The sequence below is a fragment of the Chinchilla lanigera genome, unplaced genomic scaffold, assembly GCF_000276665.1.
Source record: "Chinchilla lanigera isolate Chin_1 unplaced genomic scaffold, ChiLan1.0 scaffold00019, whole genome shotgun sequence".
Lineage (NCBI taxonomy): Eukaryota > Metazoa > Chordata > Mammalia > Rodentia > Chinchillidae > Chinchilla > Chinchilla lanigera.
In genome coordinates, this window is record NW_004955420.1 from 2194808 (window position 1) to 2218704 (window position 23897).

Sequence of the window (23897 nt, forward strand, 5' to 3'; positions counted from 1 at the left end):
ATTTTATTCTTGTGTTACCTAATTAAAGGACAGGCAGAGACTAAAATACTTGCTTAGTTAATTAATTGCAATTATAAATTTAGGAAGTGGTGGTAAAGTGGAAATTTTTGTTTGTTTTTGTTTTAGAACATCTAGTGGAGGACTTCCGCTGTCTTGGGAATCAAATGCCATGTCTTAAACTGAGGAAGATGAATAGACATTGGCTGGTCAGGGAAGGAATAAAGTCAGTGGTAGGCAAAGATAAGGGAGTACGGAACAGTATGCTTAAAGGTCTAAGCCAAGAAGGAGTGAGACTTACTCCAAGAACTTGTAAATACAACATCAACAGTCTATCAATTTCTAAAATATATGCTGTTTATTTGAATAGTGTTAACTGTGAACCTGATAATTTTTAAGTATAGTTTTAAAGTTTGGATTGTGCCTTTTAATTTGTGTTTAGATAGAAATTAGGTATAAATTTGTGATTCACTCTTTTATTGTATTAGAACAGAGACTGTTGAAAGAATATACTTTGCCATTGCTGCTCATGGTCTAGTCTTGGAAGTTATTTTCTAATATTAAATATTGATGTTCATATGACTAAAATGCTAACTCTAGGTATTCGTTTTAAACATTTGAGTTTGGTGGGGTAATTAATAATACCTATTTTACTTTGTGTTGTATATATAGATGTTTTATTTTTACAGTTTTTCCTTTGTCAGTATAGTTTTGGTTGGTTTTTCTTCAAGAGCTGTCTAAATTCATGAAAGAAAAAAAAAGAAAAGGTTTTCTAAAGAAAAGATTTCTTAAACTTGAATTATCCAAATTACATAAATAACAGGAAAATTCACTTGGTTAAATGAAAATGCATGTATCTGTTTATCCTCCCAAATTTTAACCAGATTAATGATTTATACCTAAATTTTATGTTTATATACTATTCTGTGCCACACACTTCTTGACTAGTACATAAATTTAGTTAATAAAACTTGAAGAAAATTCCTAAGTGTTTTCATATTAAATTGAAATTAGTGTGTTGTTTTGGCAGGTTATTCTTGTTCAAGTTAATCCAGGTGAGACGTTTACAATAAGAGCAGAAGATGGAACACTTCAGTGCATTCAAGGTAAGGAGATTTTTGGTAAACATTCGAATCAAAGGATTTATCCTTTATTAATTTAAAGATACAAGATTTTTTTTCTGTGTCTGCATATGATTCTAGAAGTAAAATATATCCCCCCTCCCCCCATAAATATATATTGCTGTCCAAATGGTGCTCTTAGTAGTAAAGTCTGGTTTGGGTGCTCTTAGCTATTTTTTGCTGAGTAATGAATCACTCCAAAATTTAGGGGTTTAAAACAAAATTGATTATTTCAGTTTCTGTAGATCATGGAATGGGCATGACTTAGCTTGGTCCTAGGGCTTTGGGCCTTCCCCCAAAACTAAAAGATGTGGGCTAGGACTGCCGTTGTCTTAAGGTATGTCTATATCCATGCTCTCTCAAGCTATTTTTGGCAGCATTTAGTTTCCTGGGGGCTATGTGTAGGAGATTTCCTTTAGTTTCCTGGTTAAGTTTGTGGCATGGCAGCTCACTTCAGTACAGACTGACTATCCAGAAGTCAAGAGGGAGTCAGTAGGTTCAGCTCACAGTTAAGAAAGGCAATTAAACAAGAGTCTGAATCTCAAGAGGCATTGGATGCCACTTTAGAAGGGTGCCCATTGAAGTGTGCCCTTTAGCCCGCAGTGGTTCATGTTCTTTCCATATCTAACATGTGGAGTATCTGTGAAGGTCCCATGGCATGTGTCACCTGAGTCCGGGATCTTGTAGTGGAGGTTCCTTACATGTAGTTCTTAAAAAGTATAGCAGCAAGGGAGTCTATTGATTTCTAGTTTGTGCACTACTAATACCTCTTCTTCACAGTTTATTTTGGAAAGAAATGGCATAGGGTTAATTGCATGGGAGTTCTAGGTAGGAAATTCAATCCAGTTCTGTTATTGGTCAGTAAACACTGCTGTATTGGAAAGTATGGTTTGTGATGGCTCTTTTTGGCAGTGAATAGTGCTGATTGGGATCAATCACTATTCAGTGAGACAAATGATGAATTGTCATGTAGCTGAGAGATCTATGTTAGCTTAGTGATGGCAGTTGGATCAGAGGATTTATTTATAATACTTGGACTTGTTTACACACACCCAAATAAATTAGAGAAAATGTCCATCAGTTTTAGTTTCTTTTAATGAGCTGCATAAAAAGAGTTGGGTTTTCTGTTGCATTGGTTAATGCAACAGAGCACATTAGTTTGCAGTTTCACTACTTCTTCTTTTCTTTAATCTATAAGAACAGAAACTTAGAACTCTTTTTAGGGGGAGGATTAAGTGTATTTTTGAGGATTCAAGCTGAATGAGTTTTAATTGGTATTAATCTGAAATAATTTAACCATCTTATTAATACTTTTCACTGACTCCCTTTCTCTGACCATTTGTCCCTGAAATTGGTCTTTGGTATTTTAAACTGCTTAAAAGCAAAACTTAGTCTTTGCTGAGGAAAAACTATGATGAAACTTCAGGTCAAAGAAAAGAGGAAATAAATATTTTGACCAACTCCCCAGAATGAATACAATCATTATGCACTACAAACATGAACTAATAAAAATAAAAAAATTTAAAAATATTATGGGATATAAAATCTTCTTCCTATTCATAGTATTACAGTACATGGGTATTTCAATTAAAACTTCAGCATCTACTTTGTATCTCTTTTTTTTAAAAAAAAAATCACACTACAAAAACTAGAGGAAAAATTATGTATGTAGAATAAAGCTTAGGTTTCCTGTTCAGTAAGAAAGTGTTTGAATCTCTGGCTATTGTAATTTGGGAGTCCCATGAGTTGTTGGATAGACTATGATTCTTTACAACTGAGTGTGTGTAATAGAATCTATAAAAATAAATTGCTGTAAGATCAACATAAGTAAAAGTCTTTTCATGCCACTTTGAGTTAACTCTTTGGTAAACATTTTCTTTTTTGGTAGCAGGAATTGAACTCAGGACCTTGCGCTTGCCAGGCAGGCACTATGCCACTGAGCTATATATCTCTGGCTCTGTAGTTCACTTTTAACGAGTATTTTTTCAAATGGAGTTAGCCTGTCCCTCACTTTTACTTTTCTGAGTTCCTGTCAGTAGCTGTGCACTCCACAGAAAATGTTCTAAGTATATGACTTTATTCATAATGGAAGCTTTGTTTTTATTCATGATAATACTTGGTGATAAGTGACACTAACACCTTTTCAGTGATTTCAGAAATGCTTTTGAATAAAACCGAATTGTGAATCCCATTTGTCTTTGGGTCCCCCCACCTTCCTATTTGTTCATTTGTGGAGGTCTAGACACTAGAGCTGTCTTCATTTGGGGTATGATGGTACCTGGCCCGATTAATTGAAATGCATAGGATAGAGTGAGAAGAAACCAGAAACTAAGTGCTGAGTTAGGACTCGGGAGGCACTAGGGTAGTAGGATGAATTTCATAAACTGGAAGGAAAGTTGTAAGGCAAACTAAAATCCAGATCTAGGCCCATTGACTGCCACTAATCTCTTAACAGGCTAAGACACAAAACAAAAAATCTTCCATTTGCATTCCAGTGTGAGCTAGTGAATGTTTCACTCTGGCTGGGTAGAGCACAGCAACGTAGAATGTGGGCATAAGGCAATATATATGTAAATTCCAGCACACTCTATTATGCCATCCTGACTCTTGCTGTGATCTCATTTCTGTCATTGCATTCATTCTACTCTTTTTTTTGTTTGTTTCTTTGTTTTTTTGTTTTTTTCCAGTACCAGGAATTGAGCTCATGACCTCGTGCTTGCCAGGCAGGCGCTGTGCCAGTGAGCTAAATCCCCAGCCCCACATTCATTCCACTCTTACGCAGTGCTGTGCATTCTCTCATTTAGTGAGCATGAGAGGGGAGCTGAGGCCTGTGGAGAATGATTCGCACTCTAAAATCACATAGCCAGAAAGAGGCACGCAGTGCTGAGTTTTCATCCCTAGGGTGTCTTTAAGTAGAGCATAAGTTCTTCATTGCCTTGCTTTGTGGCTTTCCCTCAGGAAGGGTTCCATTTTCCTTAGGCATGTGACAAGAACAAGGTGGGTTCCTGTTTGTGAGCACCAGAATAGTGGGCAGGAAGCCAAGATGAGACAGATACGGTTTGCAGAACAGAAGTGGATGGTGGTGATTTGGACTTGAGAATGACAGGCAATTTGTTGAAAACTAAGATATCTGTTAAGTAACTCAAGATTGGGCTAGCACACAGTCTGATACGGAGCATTGTTTTAGAACTCATTATTTCTGCCATGTTAAGATTGGCCTCAAATGTGGAGTGCGCTCACTTTTCAAGTAGGGCTACCAGCTCCATCCTCTGGCAGAGGATGGGTGCATGGGAGAGAGCTGGTACACTGGAAGACAGTCTTTCTGCTTGCCTTTTGAAAACCTATTAGAAAAGAATAAGAAATTGTGGTCTCTAATAGTGAAAAATTCTGAGAGAAGCATTTGCATTTTAGTAGGGATTAAATTAAAGATAGTGAAGCTTGTAGAGAGATTTTGTTTCATTTTAAATTGGGGTGAAAGGTTATAGTTGGTGGTGGCCTTCCTTGAAAGTTGGAAGTCATACCCATTGCTCATGCCGTGGTTGAAACTGTTAGCCAAATAACTGTACTGCTAGGTTTCCCAGGGGGAAAGTCTAGTGGGAGAGATCGGAATTGGTTTCAGGGCTTTGAAATGCTGCCATATGAGGTTTAGCCCCTTTGCGTGCCATGTGATTTGTTGGCCTAATAATTTTCTGAAAGACATTTTGACATCACTAGAAAGACCCCCAAGAACTCATTGCGGTGTTACAAAAGTCAGTTTGGAAGTTGAAAACATTAATATTGAAGAATATGGTTATATCTGGGAGGAAATAGGATTTCGTTTTCCTAGGAATGTCCTTGGTGATAATGAGGAAAGAAAAACACAGGAAACATACAATATTCTGTGACAGCAGATCATTTCTAATGGAATATTTCTCAGTATTTTCCAAGAAACATGAATCATAGGTTTTGAAGGGGCTACAAAGGGCACAGCTCATTTTACTGGAGGCTGGACTTATACCTATGGCATCCCAGACAAAAGATTATTCATTTCTTGGCCAGATGGAATTGTATAAAGAGCTAATTGTTAAAAAAGAAATGTCCTCACAATCAATACGAATCCTTTCCTTTGCTTAAAGTCAAGGATTAATAGAGGGCAGCTGTGGGTCTCATTCTTTCATGTCCGTGTCTGGGCTGAGGTGCTGGCAGTAGAGCCTTCCTTCCTGTCCACACAGGCTGTCTTTTTATCTGGATTGTTTCTCTGCTCTCTGTAGAATCCTCCAGCCAACACAAACACCCTACTTCCTGGAAGGCTCTAGGTCTGTCTCTTCCAAGAGCCCTCCTGGACTGCTGTAGTCCATCCTGACTTTTCTGAGTTTGGAGGAGCAGGTGGATGCAACACTATGCAGTCTGGACACATGGAAACTTTAGTCTTTGAATCAGACTCCGAAGTCACTGTGACCGGAAACAGTACATCCTCTCTGCTTTGCTCCCCAGCGGTACACACAGATCATTGCTGACTGGACTCCTGATTGTCCTTGGTGTATTACATCAGGCATGATAATTTTATTTTAAATTTTACCATTCTAGTGTGAGCTTAAAATGTTTAGTGATGCGTGTTTAGTGGTCTCTAAAGTCTCTATAGAACTTTCAAATCAGATTACTAATTAAAGCTTATCAGTTTGTTTTTCAGAGAAAATTAAATCCTCATGAACTTTCATAATGACCCTATATTAATACTGTAATTTTAATTTAAGACTGTTATATGTAAATTACGAATTTGGAGAAAATAGGTGAATATCATAGTAACAAGGAAAATAAAAAAGATTTAATGCTTAAAAACCATCATTATTCTAATAAATGATAAAATCTAAAGATAGTTAATTGTTAATTATTTTTTCTCCAGAATAATGTAGCTATCTTTTACAATAGTGATTTATTCTGCCAAGTTGTATTGTGGGCTGACTGAATGTTGGCAGAGTATGTGGTTGGGGAAACTTTTAAGAGTTTACTCTGAGATAGCTCGAGCATTGAAGCTGTTTGAATTTGTGCAACTTTTTCTTCTCTCTCTCTTGTTTTCCTTTAGCCCTCTTCAGCTCTGTATCCTATTCCCCCCCTGTTCCCAGTGAGTGTGGGAACTGTATCATTGATGAACACCACGCTGTCAGTGGCTCAGTGAATGACACCATTGAGAGCTGTTCCATGTTCCTGAATTTCCTTGTCTCTTCCCTCTCCCGTCCCCCCACCCCCACCCCAATGTATGATTCAGCATCCAGAATGTCACAAGGACCTTCTGGTACTTTTTTTGTTTTTTATGTGCCACTTTCTGTGTACTTACTAGACTTGTTTGACAGATTAGAATACTGACCTGTCCGTCTTTCTAAGAATTACATGACAGGCTCTAGGGAACTCAAATTGTCTCTTGCATTGTTTATTTGAAATGTCATGACTAATACCGTAGCTTGTTTGGATTTAAAAGCTGAGGTAGACAAATTTTAAAAGTAAAGATTCTATATGCTTTAATCCTTTAACGCAAACTCTGTGTATAAAGGAGCAATCCCTGTTTTACTATCCTAAAACCCAGGACCTGTTTCAAATAAAGTCTGTCTTTAAAGGTTGAAGATTACATTTTTGTCTTGGCTTAAATACAACCAGTTTTTGATTAAAAAAATTAAAAGTGAAATTATAGTATGAATGCATTAAATACATTTGTGTCTTTCATTATGTTGGCTACAGAATTATCATTTGACTATATCGAATTATTTGTAGAATGTCTTATTAGAGATATTTCTATTATATAAGATCAAATTTTGGGGAGCTTATTTTTCTACACAAGAAATCTCTTTGAAAATCTCCTTATTTTGTACTTGTGGGCTTTGTGAGAGATTGTGAATGAGCTGAAATGTTTTTGTAACCACGTAGGCCTCCCTTAAAAATCATTTAGAATTGAAAATGGGAAGTTTTTTTTTGCCTAGGTTAACCTCCATGTCATGCGTAGCTTTCTGATAGGTTGAGAGCTGTATCTGGCGAGAGTTCATTCATGGTTTTTAAGGGAAGCTGTAAAACAAGAGTCTGAATTTTGGGAACATTCCACCAGCTTTCAAGCCTATCTTACAACTTCTAAATACTGTCTTCAAGACAAATCATTGTTTTACCTGTGTATTTATTTGCTTTATTAAATAAAAAATTTTCATTTCTCATGCTAGATTTGTTTCCTCTTGAAATATTGGAGAAAAATGATTTTCAACTTTTGAGCACACTTGATCTTTGAAATGTTTGAGATTTTGTATTTTGTGTATTGTGCACCTTTTCCTCCAAACAAGGACTGATGTGTAGCTCTAGGTTATAAGTAGGCATTCCATACCCTGAACTGATAGGCCCCTCTCCAGAAAACAGCTTGCTCCTGCTTAACTGGAAGTTTACTAGCAGGGTGTTCCTTGCCAGAGCTGCTGAAGACTGGTGGAGCAGTTACTGAAAGGGGAGAGAGGAAAAGCTACGATCTTACAGACCACTGTGTTCACGTGTGTGTGGAGGAAGGACTGAGTTTTATCAATGCCCATGTTGCCTCCCCAAGTGTTGAGTGCTTCCCAAGAGAGGTCCCTGGGGTGTCTGCTGTTCTTTACCTCTCCTTCTCTTCCCAGTTATCATGATTGCTGCCATTTATTCTTAAAGTTGCACAGTAATGGAATTTTAACCAATTAGACAAAAACTTCACCCAACTTTTGTTGGCCTTTTTTCTTCAATAAAGTTCCAGTGATTTGGTTTTGTTTGTAAATATTGATTGGTGTTAAAATTTCAGATTAAATGCTCTATACTATGAACTATTGGTGTTTTGCAAATTATTAATCTCTTAGCTTCATTTTTCTCTCTTAAAATGGGGACAGGGATGGATCTGATGTTTGATAGCACTGTGAAATTATCTGCTGTGCCATCACTACCACCACCATCATCATATACTAATATAAACAGCTTTGCTAATTGTTTTTTTCCTAAAGAGATTACATGGTTAATTATGGGCAGTGACTTACTGTCCTGTTTGTGGAAATCAGCTGAAGTTTTAGCCCCTGTTTTGTGGCTTATTTATAATAGGCTTGCTTTCATGAGGTTGCTAATGATGGCACCAGTTCAAACATTTCAGATGGAGGTTTATGGGAATGTGTATACTGTTCAGATATAGGATTGTAACTAAAACAATGAGCCCACTGTTCCATGCATTTAAAGTAAGTCTTGTTGTAGTTGAAGCTTCAGTTGTTGCTTTTCTTTTGGATAATAGCTGTTAACTCTCACACCATGCCTGAGCGGCTGTATTCACACAGACTTTTAGAACCTCCTATTGTACCCAAGAAAGCAGTTCCTCTGAGTGAGGCTCCCCTCCTACAGGCTTGCTTTTTACATTTCCATTAAGTTCTGTACTTTTTACTTTTATTTAGTAATCCTGCTCTTAGGTAGCGTTAAGGGACTAAGGCATTTAAATGATCACTACAGGTCTTAGAGTGAGAGTACTTGACTTTGAAATTCCTGTATGTTAGTTGTATATTGTAGAATTACTTCCTTCTGCACACCGCAGTCTGTTTTTCTCTAGAACTGCATAATATGTGTCATGAGGGATTGCTGAGGACTAAATAAGATACTGTATAGAAAGCACTAGGAACAATTCCTGAGTCATAGTAAGGGCTCAGAAAATAAGAACCATTATTAAGCTCCAGATCTTCATTATTGGTAAATATGGATCTGCCATTCATTTTTGTTAATTATTACCTAAAAGCATTTCAGAATACCCACTTGAACTTGAGCTATTAGGATTTTTGAGGTGTCTTCACAGTTTAGTTCTAATACTTCAAAATGGTATGTTTCTGTACCTTTTTGCATATTAATCAGTGATCAAAATGTCATCTCTGAAGGTACCACTGTTTGGAGTTCTTTAAATGTCATAGACCTTTTATGGGGCTGGGGATTTAGCTCAGCGGCAAAAGCGCCTGCCTGGCAAGCGCAAGGTCGTGAGTTCGGTTCCCGGTACCGGAGAAAAACCAAAAAAAAAAATGTCATAGACCTTTTGAATGTCATGTCACATTACCTCAGTTGTCCGCCACCTTTTATTTTACAGTTTTTTAGTTTTAGTTTTATTTCTTTAGTTTTTGCTTTATTTGTAGTAGTATTTATAGTTTTTTGCTTTAGTTTTAGTCTTTCAATTTTTTGTTTTACTCTTTTTTTGTAAATTGTCACATTACTTCAGTTGTCTGCCACCTTTTATTTTACAGTTTTTTAGTTTTAGTTTTATTTCTTTAGTTTTTGCTTTATTTGTAGTAGTATTTATAGTTTTTTGCTTTAGTTTTAGTTTTTCAATTTTTTGTTTTACTGTTTTTTTGTTCTTACACCTTAAAATAGAAGAGTTCACGTTAAAGGTGTCTTTAATTAAGACTGTATTGTGTTACTCAAGGGTAAAGCTCAAATTTTAGTCATTTCTATTTCAGTGCCTGTATAACACGACTAGGCGTTCAAAATAAAGGAAAGTCTTTTTATAAGGTACTTGTCTTAGTTGTTCAGAATGCTTATAAATAACAGATTCATTTCTTACAGTTTTAGAGGTTGGGAAGTCAGAGATCAGTATGCTGGTCTTTCAGTGTCTGCTGCAGCCATGACTTCTGGTGCATAGATTCTTTGTTGCTATACATTGTTGGAAAGGCTGTTGGTCTTTCCTGGGCCTTTTTAAAGGGCACTAACCCCATTCCTGAGGGCTCCACCCTTATGATTTACATATCTCCCAAAGCCTCATCTCCTAATAGCACTTTGGGGGTTAGGATTTCAACAGAAGAGTTTGGGAACATACAAATATTCAGGCCATAGCAGTGCTGGTTAAGAGTCATATGAAAGTAATGGAAAGGTTCCTTAATTTATAGTGGCCCCCTACCCTTTCATTGTTACTGTGCATTGATAATTAAATGGGGTTATTTTGCCTCTCAGTTCCCCAAATTAAGATAATGAAGGCAGACAACTGTCTTTCCATAAATAGTAACTCTGAAGAAGTCTAACGTATGGGTGAGCTTATTTTACCTGTAAAACACATGGAAAAATTATTATATTCATTCTTATAATAACTTTTTTTAGGGGTAGGCTGGGATCACCCTGGAACATATTTTTAATATTATCTATTACTAAAAGATACACTTTTTTTGCCCAGACTTTCTCTGTATGCACAGCAAATATTGTAATTTAAATTTACTCATTAATATTTGTTTTTTCCAGTTATAGATTATAGGATTTATCTGTAATAAGAAGTTCCAGTTCTGTGTCTCATCAATGAATCAAGTATAGTTTAGGGTTTTAAATGAATGTTACTGAATAAAAGAGTAGGTGTGATAGTTTCTTTTCCTACCAGCAGCATGACTGAACATGGCAGGGAGGACCAGGTGGCGGGATAAGGGCTGGCCATGGTGGGTGGATGTGGAAGTGGAAACACATTTAAAGATGGTTAGGAGACATTCACAGCTTGATCACTGGGGAGAGCTCCCTGCAGAGAGAGTGAGGAACATGGTCTTCTAGAGAAAAATTCACCTGTAGTGCAAACAGGAGTTACTAAACATTTTTTTATCCCCCCTCTGTTTCTTAACATATACAATCCCTCACTGAATACAGTTTAGCTTGACTTGGAAGATATTTTGTAAACTATTTGTGAGGATGTGAGGACAGTTGAGTAACTAGGAACTGTGTTTTAATTCTTCTTCCTGGGTCCCTCAAAATATACATGAAAATGGCCTCAGAATTGCCCACTCCTCCTTTTGGGTTATCTGAATATATCCTACACTTATTGGGTGGTCACCCATCAAACTCCGCCCATTAAAGTTGATAATATATACTCACAGGTTCACTTATAAATGTCAAATTAAACTTTTCTTGTTCTTATGTGAACTGCCAAGTCTCTGACAGTTGCCCAGGGTTGCATTTTGAACATCCTTTCAGTGTGTCTTGCTGTATCCAACAGTGTCAATTTTCTATGCTTGATTCACTGTGGTACAGGTTGGACAAAACAAGTACTTCGGCATAGCTAGAACTTGATATGTTTTCTGTTGGGAATGATCTTTGCAGGTAATGTAGTCAGATCCTTCAACTTCAGTTTTTTTAGTATAAGCATGAAATAGTTAAAAACATTTAAAATGTAGCAGAATTGTGACACGATTACCCCATGCATTCCAATCAAGCTCTCAGGTTAATTTGATTAGTCTTTTTTTTTTTAATTTGGTTAGTATTAAAGATTAAGACAGACCTTATTCCATAGGTTAAGCACTCGCCTTTAGAGTGTATAGTGCTTGTGTCATATACTTAAAGAAAAAAAATGTAACATTTCAGAATTCTTAAAGTGGTTTCATTAACATGGTAGTTTATAACTTTTCATATCAGAATTACCTGGAAGGAAAAAAAAATGTTTAAAAGTTGATCTCTAGGCTAATTGTAGGGAGTTGTCATATGGTCTAAATGCAGGGAGTTGTCAGATTGTAGGGATAAGGAAGGCCTAGACATTAGTCATTTTAAATCCCAGGTCATACTAATTATTATGCAGCAGAATTTGAGAATTTCTGGTTAACCTGACCATCTGGTGAATCTAATCTAAGCAAAATTCTACAATGTCCTGCTTTCCCAAGACCATTGTATTTGTGCATGCTTCACATCTGTCTGTCCATCCTGCTTAGTCTTCTTCAGAAGTTTGACAGATTGGTAAAGGGCTTAAAAATCTTTACTCTTCCCGGTACCGGAGAAAAACCAAAAAAAAAAAAAAAATCTTTACTCTTTTACATATATTTAAGGAAAATCTATATGGTGGCTTTCTTTACTGAGCCTATTAAAATTGCTCTTTAGCTTTAGTTGTGAACTTTTATAAGTTAATAAACAAAGGTCCTCAAAAAGAAATTAGGATTTAGTAAGCTTTCAGCAGAGTAGAGATTTATTTTATTTTATTTTACCCCGATTTATGTGTAAACATAATAGCACACTTAATTAAAACTAATTTGAAGTTGATGGTAGTAGATAAGATTGTGTAGTGTAGGTGGGGGTGAAAATGTGAGATGAGAAAATGGCCATTCTATAGTTTGCTTTTCAGAAGCTGTTAAGCTGCTGTGGTTCCTGTTTCCACTGCCTTTTTGAAAGATTGGAGTGGGACTGCTCTCTTGGTTCTCTTAATCAGACCTAGGACCTTGGATGGTGTAGGTGCTCAGAAAATATTTGGGTGCTTGCTTGGGGTGATCCTACCAGTATATGGATCTCAGTGTGTCAGACCCAGTTGGTAGCAGTTTGGTTCTCAGCCTTTAGCATGGGTCTTGGTCACCTGAAGGGGCTTGTTGACAGTTGCTGGTTCTACCCCTAGGGTTTCTGAGTCAGGTTTTTGGTAGGTGGAACTTGAGAATTTATCTAAGAAGTTCCCAGGTAATATTGATGTGCTTGGTTTAGGAGTTTTGAGAACAGTTGAGAGAAGACATTGTTATGGTGGGGAGCAGGGTAAGAAAAGGAGATATTAAATCTGAGGTATAACTAAAAAGTGAATGGAGGGAGAGATACTAGGAAGTAAGAAGTTGTTCAAAGGGGAAGGGGAACAAGAGATGGGTTGGAGGACAAAGAAGAAAGAATTAAGATATAGTGTGTACATGTGTATATCCCTCATGATGAATATAATCATGTACTGCAAAGGTGTACAGTACTAATAGGAAATATTTTTAAAAAACCTTACAAATAAATGCTTCCAGGAATATAAAAAATGGAGATTTATAGAAGCCATGCCCATAAATGAAAAAAATTAAGACCCCTGAGATTAAACTTGATGATAGAATGCACAAGAGGAAAAATTCCATGAAAATGCAGGAAAATAAAAATCGGCTTAAAATTCTTCATTCATTAGCTCAGTTAAAATGTTTTAACTTTTCTTTGCATGTGTGTGAACTATTTTCCCTCTCTTTATTTTTAGTCCAGTCATTGTACCAGGGGCTGTCTTTTCAGAGGACTTATTTGTACAGTCAGTTCACATCTTATTCAGTTACCATTTTATTAGGAATTTGTCTTCTCTATGCCTCAGTTCCCAATTAATGAAAATAAATAGCATTGTCAGAGCTGTCCTAGTGGTAACTTAAGTGTAGTGCATACTATTCATGTAATATTTGGAGATCACTGACTTAGGAATTTTGTACAAATATAAGAAGTATTCTTTTTTTTTCTTTTCTTTTGGTAGTGGTGGTGCTAGGCATTGAACCTAGGGCTTGTTCCTGCACAGCAGGAACTCTACCAATGAGCCACATCCCCAGCCCAAAAAGTATTCTAAAGAGCTAATATCACACTTTACTGCAATTCAAATAAAAAGCAAATTAATGCTTCACTTCTACCCCCCAAATTGTGTTAACTGGATCATGGTCAAGGAAAAAGCCAAGGGGGAGGATAGAAAGTAGGTAGACCAAAATGGAAGCTGGCTTCATGTTGTAAAGTATTCTAAAGAAACAGGACGGTTTAAAGCATAAAACTGAAGGGAAAGGAAGTGACTCAATGCAGAATGGATGAGTCTCTGCACCAGTAATGACCTGAGCTGAGGATGCCTGAGAGGAGAGGCGAAGTACGAGAGGCAGTTGAGGTTAGGGAATGGCACCACTGTTTCTTAGAACTCAGGATTATGCATCTTTTTCCCCTGTATGAGCAGGGAAATCATAATAGAAATTTAGAACTTTGGGTCCCATTTTAAAAACCTGTTTTAAAGGTCAAATTGTTGATTCCCAGACTGATTACTCGTTATAATGGTTACAATACTTCATTTTCTCATAGTCTGTAGGTGAGTTCTGTCACTGTTCTGTGAGTTGAATTCATTGATAGTTCTTTTCCTCTTCACTGCACCTGTCCTGCTGGTACCAGCAATTAACATTCTTCAGAAGTGAATAGAATACCAGTCTTCAGCTCAGATGTAACTAAGAACAACAGGTGCATTTTACCTGTTTCTTGGCTGTACTTATGATAGTCAGAAGGCAAGTAATTAACCACAGAACAAACTTGGAGAAAAATGAGGTTCTTTAGAATTTGAACCAGAGTGCTGAAAAGTAGCTCTGGATAATGTATTTAGGAGGCACAGGAAATGGCTCAACAGGAAGGGTAAAATAGTTTTACTAATCTGGCCTCTTTAAGTTCATTCAAGCCTGTTCTTTTTATTGATACAAATCTTACTATGCATCTTAACAGACCTTCTTTGGGTAGCTTTTATTTTTAGTTGGTTTATGTGAGAAGTCATTGGACTTGAACTCATAGAATAATAATCAGTTGATTATATTCTTAATTTTTCTCTTTCTTTTTAAGTGAAAAAGATGACAAAACCTTCAGAAACTGAGAAAAGCAGGAGAATTTCCTGATGTAGGATTAACTTCCTTTCCACTTGGTCTGGTTCTATTTATCCGGGACCCATGTTTTCTTACCTTAAGAGAATTGAACCAGATAATTTCTAAAATTCTGCTAACCTCCCAATTTCTACTTCCTCTCACTTTATTTCCTGTAGAGTTTTCGTCCGTTTACATGCCTCTAATTTTCATGAAAATACAGTACTAAAGATTTACTTAAATAGGTTTACTTAAATAAGTGTGGGTAGATTTCAAGGGCTTAATTATCAAGGATTTTTTTTTATTTGAAAGTGAATTGTTAAGTTATTGTTTGAGACTCTTACTTTAGGTACTATATGAATTTCTTAAAAATTTTATTAGCATATGTTAATCTTGACCAGTAACAAAAGAGACAAAATTACCTGTGTTTTCTTTTCTTGCTTTAATAATTGGCACTTTACTTTTTAATGCATGTGTACACCTTTTGTATGCCACGTACTTTATATCACTGGTTGTTACCTCAGGATCTATGTTTGAATCACATGGATTAAAAAGAAAAAGAAAAAAAGAAAGAAACAACTCAATGCTTGGTGGGTTCCATATCCAGAGGTTTAGATGTGATAACCCCACTATACTCTTAAAGATGGTATTTTCATAAATATTTAGTTTACATTACTCTGCAGAAACAACACTTGGTAGATTTTGCATTATGTCATTTAATATTTAGGGTATTGAATTATTTGTGAATGAAAAAAATTCCCCCAAAACATGAAAAGTGATACATTCTCCTTCTACGTGTACTTCCTCAGATGATGAGACTGTGTGTCCTTTGGGGACCCCTACAATGTGTCATCTCCCATCCACTGAACTGAATGAGATTGCTATACTGTTTGTCTCTTATCTCGGAAGTATTACACCCATTTGTCCCTTTTGTGTTGGTTTCAGAGATTATTTTATCAAATCAACTATGCTGTTGATTTTAAATGCACCATTATCTTACATATTTCTACAAATCTTGAAAAAGCCATCAATTAAACCAGCTTACCATTGATTGTAACATGCCATCCTTTTCCAGTATGTTAAAGTGTGATAAAGGTTATACTTGGAATCAATGAAATAAACTAATTTAGTTTTCAGTGTCTTGTCTAGATTTAACTAGGTCTTTAGAAATAAAAGTATACGATTACTTCCTAATTTTGTGTTTGTATAATCATTTCACATACGTATGTTTGAAAACATTGAAATGATTTTCTGTTCTATTTACATCTCAGTAGTAGAAATATTTGTGTAAATCCAGTCACTTTTAAATATGTCCTGGAGGACTTAAAACACAAGTCATGATCTTGTGGCACTCTTTAAAAAATTTTTTTTTGTTTTTTCTTTTCCAGTATTGGGAATTGAACCTGGGGCCTTTGCATAGCTATGTCTCCAGCCCTATTATATCTTTTATTTTGAGACAGGATGTTATACAGTTATTTGTTAAATTGTACAACTGAGCTTGGATTTGGGATCCTCCTGCCTCAGGTCCTCAGGGTGCTAGGAGTGCAGGCATGTGTCTGTACAGCTACTGCACCTGGCTTTCTGGTGCTCTTTGATAGTTTTAGAATGTCCCCAAGTGCCTGACACGTGCCAAAATGTTTATTTTTTGTAAGTATGTCTACATATGCATATTTGGGTATGGACACACACACACCCCTAGACACATACTTTCTGTGAGTGTGTACACTCTTGTAGGTGTTGCCACTTGTATCTTTTCTGTGTAACTTGGCAAAATCTATAAATTTAAAAAATTTTCAAGGCTAGGGACTCCAGGGATAGCTAGCTCAGTGGTAAAGTGATCGCAAGCATTCATGAGGCCTGGTTTTGATACCCAATACTGCAAAACAAAGAAGCAGACAACAAATAAAAATTTCCATTGCTCTCCATGTTTGCTACTGCAGCATTATCCTGTTGGATATGATATTACCAAGTTCAGTAATCTTACCATGTGATTCTGACATTTATTTGAAAAAGATTTAACTTTACTTAGTTATACTATTTCGTTTTATGTCCATCTCCCTTTTTGTCCTGCAGTGTTAATCAGGAGAGATATTACCTTTGGACCTATCCCAGTGCCTCTAAATATTTTATTTAATAACTAATTTAAATTTATTCCAGATGTACAAGAATTATATGAGATTTGGTAGTTTTTAGTTTTGATGCTTTTAAGAGTCACCTTTTTTAGGGTTCTCTTCTTCCGTAGAAATGTTATATATTTATTTAAAGCATGTTGTAGCACATTGAACTTGACGTGCTATACTTGTTTGGTTTTTAGTAAATTAACAAATAACAGAGTGTAGTATTAATTTTTTTCTCCTCCCTAAATAGGGGAGCTGGAGATACCCACTTTACAGATACTTGGTCCCTGTCTGAAGACCAGGTTTGAAATGATCACTCAGTTTAGATGTGTTGTTGGATGTCTTCCTCTTCACAAGTGATTGAAAATAAAATAGAATACTTTACATCACTAAATCTCTAAGTGCTTACAGTATTTTAATTTGTTTTTGCTACCGGTTTGTCTTCACAGAAGAAGTTCTGTAGCCACAGGTGGGCTCTTGGATCAGTGTAGTTTTCTTCCTTGTACCTTGAGTTTGTATACAGGGAGCACAAATTTCGAAGTGGTATTCAGTACCTGTAGCGTTGGGCTTCATGTGCAGTTTTTATGTTGTGTTGCTTCTGTCTATTCTCCGTCTAGTGCCTTTTCTCTCATTTATAAATCCTGAACTACTGTTTTTCATCTCCTTTTTCTTCTACACATTCTCCATAAGAACGACTATTTTCTTCAATAAACATGGTACTTTTGGAGAGAAAGTGTTGACTTTCAGGTTGTCCCCAACCCCTTGCCCTGTGAACAGAGGGGAAGAGCCCTAAACATCGATTTCTGAGAAAAATAATATTTCTTCTTTTCACAGAATCTCTGGTTTAAATTTGCAGCAAATTAAGAAACCCTTAGATATCCCAGGTGCATACGAGTCCTGCTATTTTTGCACATCACTCTTAATCATGTTGGTTTTCATGAGAGGGACTGATTTGGAACTTTGTGAACCAGCTACATAAAATGAAGTATTGTCATTCGTTCAGGATGTGTCTTTTTTACAGGGCGATTCAGCTACTGCTTGTCATGAATCCATTCTGTGAGGTATCATGATGACATCTGGCGTAGCTTCTTTGTTTACTGTATTTACTATGTGCACTTAGAAGAAAAAAAATACCCATAGTGACCACTTTTCTGCATCAGCTCCTTCGGTCAGGTTTTCCACCCTGACTCATGCGTGTTAGGCTGTGGAGATTGGTTGGTTGGTTGTGCAGAATTTCCTCCGTTGGCCTTGGGAGCCAGAGAGCCACGATGAAGTTTGATTTGGCTTGTGGCAACCTTTTCCAAATATGCATTTGGATGCAGTACAGTATGTCTGCTAAGAAAAGAAGGGAAAATAATAACTATAAGTGGAACTATTTGGGGGAACATTCAGAAATAGGGAAACTCTAAACCGTGGTGTTTTGTGTCTCCCTTAAGCTCTTGCCACTGTGGTGCTCAGACACCGTTCTTTCTGCAGGCTGAGCACTCCCTGCACTTGAGGGAAACCATAGAGGCAGCCTCTGTCCTGTCTTGCTGTGTGCTACCCTGCTCCAGACAGTCTTGAATGTGACCTGGCAGCCAGTGCTGTTTCCTGCTGACGTGGCCTCCCACAACTAAGCAGAACAGAGCCGCCTCAGTGTGCTGAGGAAGGAGGGGGCCCAGGGCATGAATCACCAGCAGGATAAAGCAAAGTTAAGAGGGGAAAGCGCCTAACTGTTCAACTTTCCTTGTAGATATTCTTAAAGGACACCTTTCTTATAAGAAGGGAGGAGGAGGAAGAAAAACAGGAGTGAAGAAAGCTGCAAGAGTGAAACAGTGATTTCTTTGGCCATGGGAAGAGTTTCTTATCAGCAGGAGTTAGCTTCTGGGGTGAGACCCAGTCTGTCCGAGACATCTGAGAGGATGCTTTAGAAGGCCAGACTGGGCTGCATCCTGCAGCCTTCACCAGCAACACTCTTGCTCAGATTAGAGGAGTCAGCTCTCGGCCATATCCTGCTGACAGTGTGCAGACGGATATTAAAAAACACCCAATTTCCAAACCAGCTGTACTTTGTGTTTTGGTGGGAAAAACTTGATAGGAATTAAAGAAGAGGCCTCTGAGAAATTGATAGGCACAAATCCTGTGGCATGATTTTTCCCATCAGTGATATCAATGCCCTGTTTGATGCTCATTATGCTCTTAGGTTTCAACTATGCAATAATACTTTGAATCTCCTTATTTGAAAAGGTCCAAGGACCTCTCCCTTTTGCCTTCTAATATGCCCCCCAAGCCAGTGAACATGGAATTTGAGCGTGAGATGGGGATTTCTTATTTGATATATACCTTCAGTAGCTTTCTTCATTTTTTGAAAGTTACTGAAAACCTTTTCTTCAGTTCACCTCTCATGGAAGCCCGCTACACAGAACTGATGCAGGTGGAACTGACTGATGGTTTACGTGCTTATCTTTCTCCTGGTGGTGGTCCCTGAAAATCTTCTGACTACTAAGCTGAACACATGGCATACATTATTGAGAAACCACTGATTTGATCCACTTTTTTCATTGTATAGATAAGGAGATGTTGCCTTGGGTAGGGTTACTTTGTGAGATAATATTATAACCTTCCAGGTGCCTTAGAATTAAGGTTTCATAGCTTTTACCTGTCAGGTCCCTCTTGGCCTTGTAATATCTCAGCTAGCTACTGCACAGCCTCCATTGTGTTCCCTGCGTCCTGCACAGTCTATGACAAAAGACAAGTGGTCTGGTACAGAGTGTGTGTTTGTGTGTGTAGGAAAATTGGAGATAGAGGAAACATTAGAGAGGAAAGAAACATCAGCATTTTTATTATGTGGTCAGGTTTTTCAATTGTGGAAAACCAGATTTGGAAAATTAAGAAAACATAATGAAGATCCTCAGATACTTAGCCAAGACAATGGGGAGAAGATGGAGACTGGCTGAAAATGGGTGTCAAATGCTTTTTGGTTCTGTTGGTCCTTCTGGCTACTTAAAGCTACAGTAAGTCCCTTTCACGGCATTCTTGTCTGTGAGGGTGAAGCAGTCTCATTCCCTGTTTCCTTCACAGTTGCAGCTTCCTGCGTGATTGCTGAATGTCTTCTGGTACATGGTGCAACCCTCTTTTCCTGGTGTATGATTTATATTTAATTCACTTGAATTTGCTGGAATGTTCACCCTGAATTATGGAACAAAACTGGGACAGATTCAGGTCTAACATATGGATCTCATTCTTATTTTCAGCATTTGCTTTCCTGTACAGCTCTGAGTCTACTAGGTAGGTGGACTTGGGCTTTTGGAAGATTTTGGAAATGACTTACATTGGCTACATTTTCCAGTGTTTTTCCTTCATTGTAAGCCATTTTCCTGTATGACTTCCCAGAGTACCACCCTGGCCTAGTAAACAGGAGCCTCTGCCCACAGCAAACAAATTCCCAGAAAAAGCAAGCAAAATAGAAAAGGAGTGGGCAGAATGGGATGTTTTATATATAATAATAGGTTTAATTATACTTTTAGTACGATGATTTGCTTTAAAGAGACTTTGATTTTCATAGATCATGGGCATATAAAATTAGATGTCTTAAGTTATTTATGTTTGTTGTTGCTGCTGCTCTTTAATAGGCTGCAGGTATACTTGGTGAGGGGCTGGAGGGGGAGACACTGCTTTATCCAGTAGGTCTGTTTCAGTGGCCTCCATTGGTTTCCCTGCCTCCTGCACAGTCTATGCTGTATGTGTAATTATGTGCCCCCTTCCCAACATACTAGGAAAAAAAATGCTAGGGACTCTTTCCAAACATTCTTGGTAAATCTATTCTTCCCATTCAACTGTGAGTAGGAAGCCAGGGCGGTAGGGGGTCGTTATTCTTTTGTGTGATGCTAGTGAGATAAATTTCTGCATTATAGATTTTGGGAGACTCTTTGTTCAAATGAAACTTCAGAGTCCTTGCAAAACCCCATTACTAAGACTTGCCTTATTTCTTTTTAAAGTTTTTATTAATTTCATATGTTTTGCTGTCATCAGTTGCATAAACCAATACAGTTGTTTTGAGCAGGAGGAAGCGTTCGGGTTGAGTGCAGAGTGCAGCCAGGCTGGTGGTTGCCTTCCAGTGGGCTGGCAAGGGCTGCGCACAAGAACTTCATTACCTGCAGGAAGGAGCCAGGTAGGCCTGAGGGAGTCACATTGCTAGTCTAGAGTTTGAATATTTCTTTGTGTCATTTTTGCTGATGAAGCTTGGAAAACCTACTGTGGAAGGGATCTACAGAGAAGTGACTCGTGCAGCCTTTGAAGTTTCCCTTAAATGCTCACTTCAGAGCAACCGGAATTTATTTGGTTAAAAAACAGCTTATTAATCTGTTTGATCTTCATGTGGAAATGAACCATATCAAATTTCAGGTCAAATCACTTTCCCTTGTAAAATGTTTTCTTAACCTTTTGAGGTGTATTTCATCAGATGATAAACTATAAAACATTTACTTGTCCTCAGTAGTACGGCCTACCTGCTATCATGGCTATTGTTCCAATAGTAATGCTCTTAGGTGTAAACCTATTTTGTTTAAAAATAACAGTCACATTTACAAATGGATTTCAGGAAGTTCCAGATAGAGTGGGTAACTTAATCATGCATGCATTACTATAATATGACACTATTCTTGAAAAATACCTTGCCATTGCATCTCATTTTCTCAGATCATAGCCGGTTTTTTTTCTTAACTTTTTCTCATTAAACTCCCAGCTAATATTGTGTTTATTTTAAACAAAGAAGCAGAAGTTCAGAATAGCTAATTAACGCATCTAAAGTGGTAGTGGGGCTGGGCATGGTGGTGCATGCTTGTAATCCCAGCACTCAGGAGGCTGAAGCAGGAAGATCACTGCAAGTTCAAGACCAGCCGGGGCTACAAAGTGAGCTCAAGGCCAGCCTGAACTGCATATCAAAACCCTGTCTCAAAAAGACAAAAAGGAAGTGGTGGAAGGACCAGAATTTGATCTTAAAAATAGTTCCAAAGTTTAAAAAAAAACCTTTTATTTTAAAATAATTTCAAATTTATTGGAAGTTTCAAAAAATGTATAGATGTCTTATATATCTTTCACCTAGTTTTGCCTCTATTTTGTTTATTTTTAAAATGTTTTTATTTTTTCCTTTTTGAGACAAAGTTTTGCTATGCAGTTCAGGGTGGCCTTGAACTCACTTTATAGCCCAGGCTGGCCTTGACCTCGCAGTGATCTTCCTGCCTCAGCCTCCCAAGTGCGGGGTTTATGGGTGTGTGCCACCATGCCTATGTCTGGCATGACTATATTTTAATATCAGAGCCAGCAGTTGACATTGGTGCATCCCAGAAGTTACTGAAGTTTGTGTTACCACTACCATAGTTAAAATGCAGTTCTCTCTCCAAAAGGCTTTCTTGTGCTACCTCATTGTAGTTGCTTCCCTATCCTCGTCATCCCTAACCTTAGTGATCAATAATCTCTTCCATCTCTATAATTTTGTTATTTAAAGAATGTTATGTGGATTATTGCAGTATAGAAGTTCTTTGATTGTTTTATCAGCATAATTTGAGATCCATTTGTGTTATACACTAACAAGTTATTCCTTTGGTTGTTCTACTTTGGGCTGTTACAAATAAAATTGCAATATGCTTTTTTCCCCCTTTTTAAAAAAAGAGATGGGGTATTCCTTTGTAGTTTAGGCTGGCCTTGAACTCAGGCTCAAGGGATCCTTCTGCGTCAGTTTCCTGAGTAGTTAGGATTACAAGTGGGTGCTAGAGTACTCGGCTGCCATTAACATTTGTGTATAGGTTTTTCTGTGAATGTGACATTTCACTTTTGAGGGGACAAGTGCCTGCTTTTGTATGCCCAAATTCATATGTTTTAACCTCACTTCCAAGATGATGGTATTAAGAAATATGGCCTTTAGGAGGTGATGAGGTCATGCAGAGGAACCCGTGTGAGTAGAATTAGTGCTCTTGTAAAAGAGGCCTAAGGGAATTGTCTACCTCTTCTGCCCTGTGAAGCTACCATGAGAAGCTACCATCTATGAGGCTCCTTACTAGACACTGAATCTTGATGAGTGGTGCTTTGGTACTGGATTTCCCATAATGCAGAACCGTGGGAAATAAATCTTTTGTAACCCTTTGTAAATTACTCAGTCTATCGTATTTTTGTTGTAGAAGCCAAGACACACTGTGTCCCCACACACAGCATTATGTCCTGTTATAATTGCGTAGTTAGTTTTATACCAAAGGGCCTACACTTTCCAGAGCAGCTGTATCACTCTGTAGTCCTTTCAGCAATCTGTGAGTGGTCCAGATTATTATCATCTTTGTCATCATTTGGTCTTACAACTTTTTAATTATCATTGTGATTTTAATTTGTATTTCTTCAATGGCTAATAAGGTTGAACATCTTTTTATGTGCTTATTTGCCTTCTGTGTATCCTCTTTGAAATGTCTTTTCATGTCTTTTGCCCATTTTCTAATTGAATTGTTTGATTTTCTTTTTTACTGTTGAGTTTTGGGAGCTCATTATATATTCTAGGTACAAAGCCTCTTTTGTATATGTACTTTGCAAGTACTTTCTCCCAGGATGTGGTTTGTCTTTTTATCCTTTAACAAGTTCTTTTGCAGAGCAAGAGTTTTTCATTTTGATGAGATCTAATTTATCAGTTGTTCTTTTTATGTTATTGATGTGAAGCCTAAAAACTGTGTCTACTGCCAGATCCTTATGATTTTCTTTTTTTTTTCCCTCTGTCTCTAGAAATTCGTATAGTTACATTTTATATTTATGTCCATGGTAAATTTTAAGTAAGTTTCTATATAAGGTGCAAGGTTTGGGTTGAATCTTTTCTTTTTCCTCTCTGCCCTGTTTTCCTCCATCCAGTCCCCTTTCTGTTCTTCTTCTTCTTATCTCCTCCCAGGGTCGGTACCCATTGTTAGAGCAAAATTTATTGAAAGGACTGTTTTCTTCCGTGGCATTGTTTTTGATCTGTTAAGTATCTTTGGGTATATTTGTATGGGCCTTTTTCTGAGTCCTCTGTCCCTATTTTGTTGGTTTTTGTATGGGTCTGGCCTTCCCCCAAACCCACATTGTCTTGATGACTGCAGCTATGTAATAAACCTTAACCTTTGGCGTTTTATTTTTATTTTATTATTATTATTTTTTTTTTGGTTTTTTGGTTTTTTGGTTTTTCTCTGGTACCGGGAACCGAACTCACGACCTTGCGCTTGCCAGGCAGGCGCTTTTGCCGCCGAGCTAAATCCCCAGCCCCAATTGATATATTTCTAAAGTAAAAGCAGATTGATAACAAGGGTTAAAACTCATGAAAAAAGTACCAGGACTGCGAAAATATCATTTATAATGAATATGTTTTC

At 37.3% G+C, this 23897-nt stretch overlaps 1 protein-coding gene across 1 annotated transcript in view; it reads left to right on the plus strand.

Moving 5' to 3' along the window:
• Fndc3b (fibronectin type III domain containing 3B) overlaps positions 1-23897 on the plus strand; it is a 261521-nt gene that overhangs the window by 21004 nt on the left and 216620 nt on the right. Inside the window, exon 2 of the mRNA XM_013513455.1 lies at positions 1028-1103. Within this exon, the coding sequence (XP_013368909.1) occupies positions 1028-1103 (76 nt within the window). The remainder of the gene's footprint in view (positions 1-1027; positions 1104-23897) is intronic.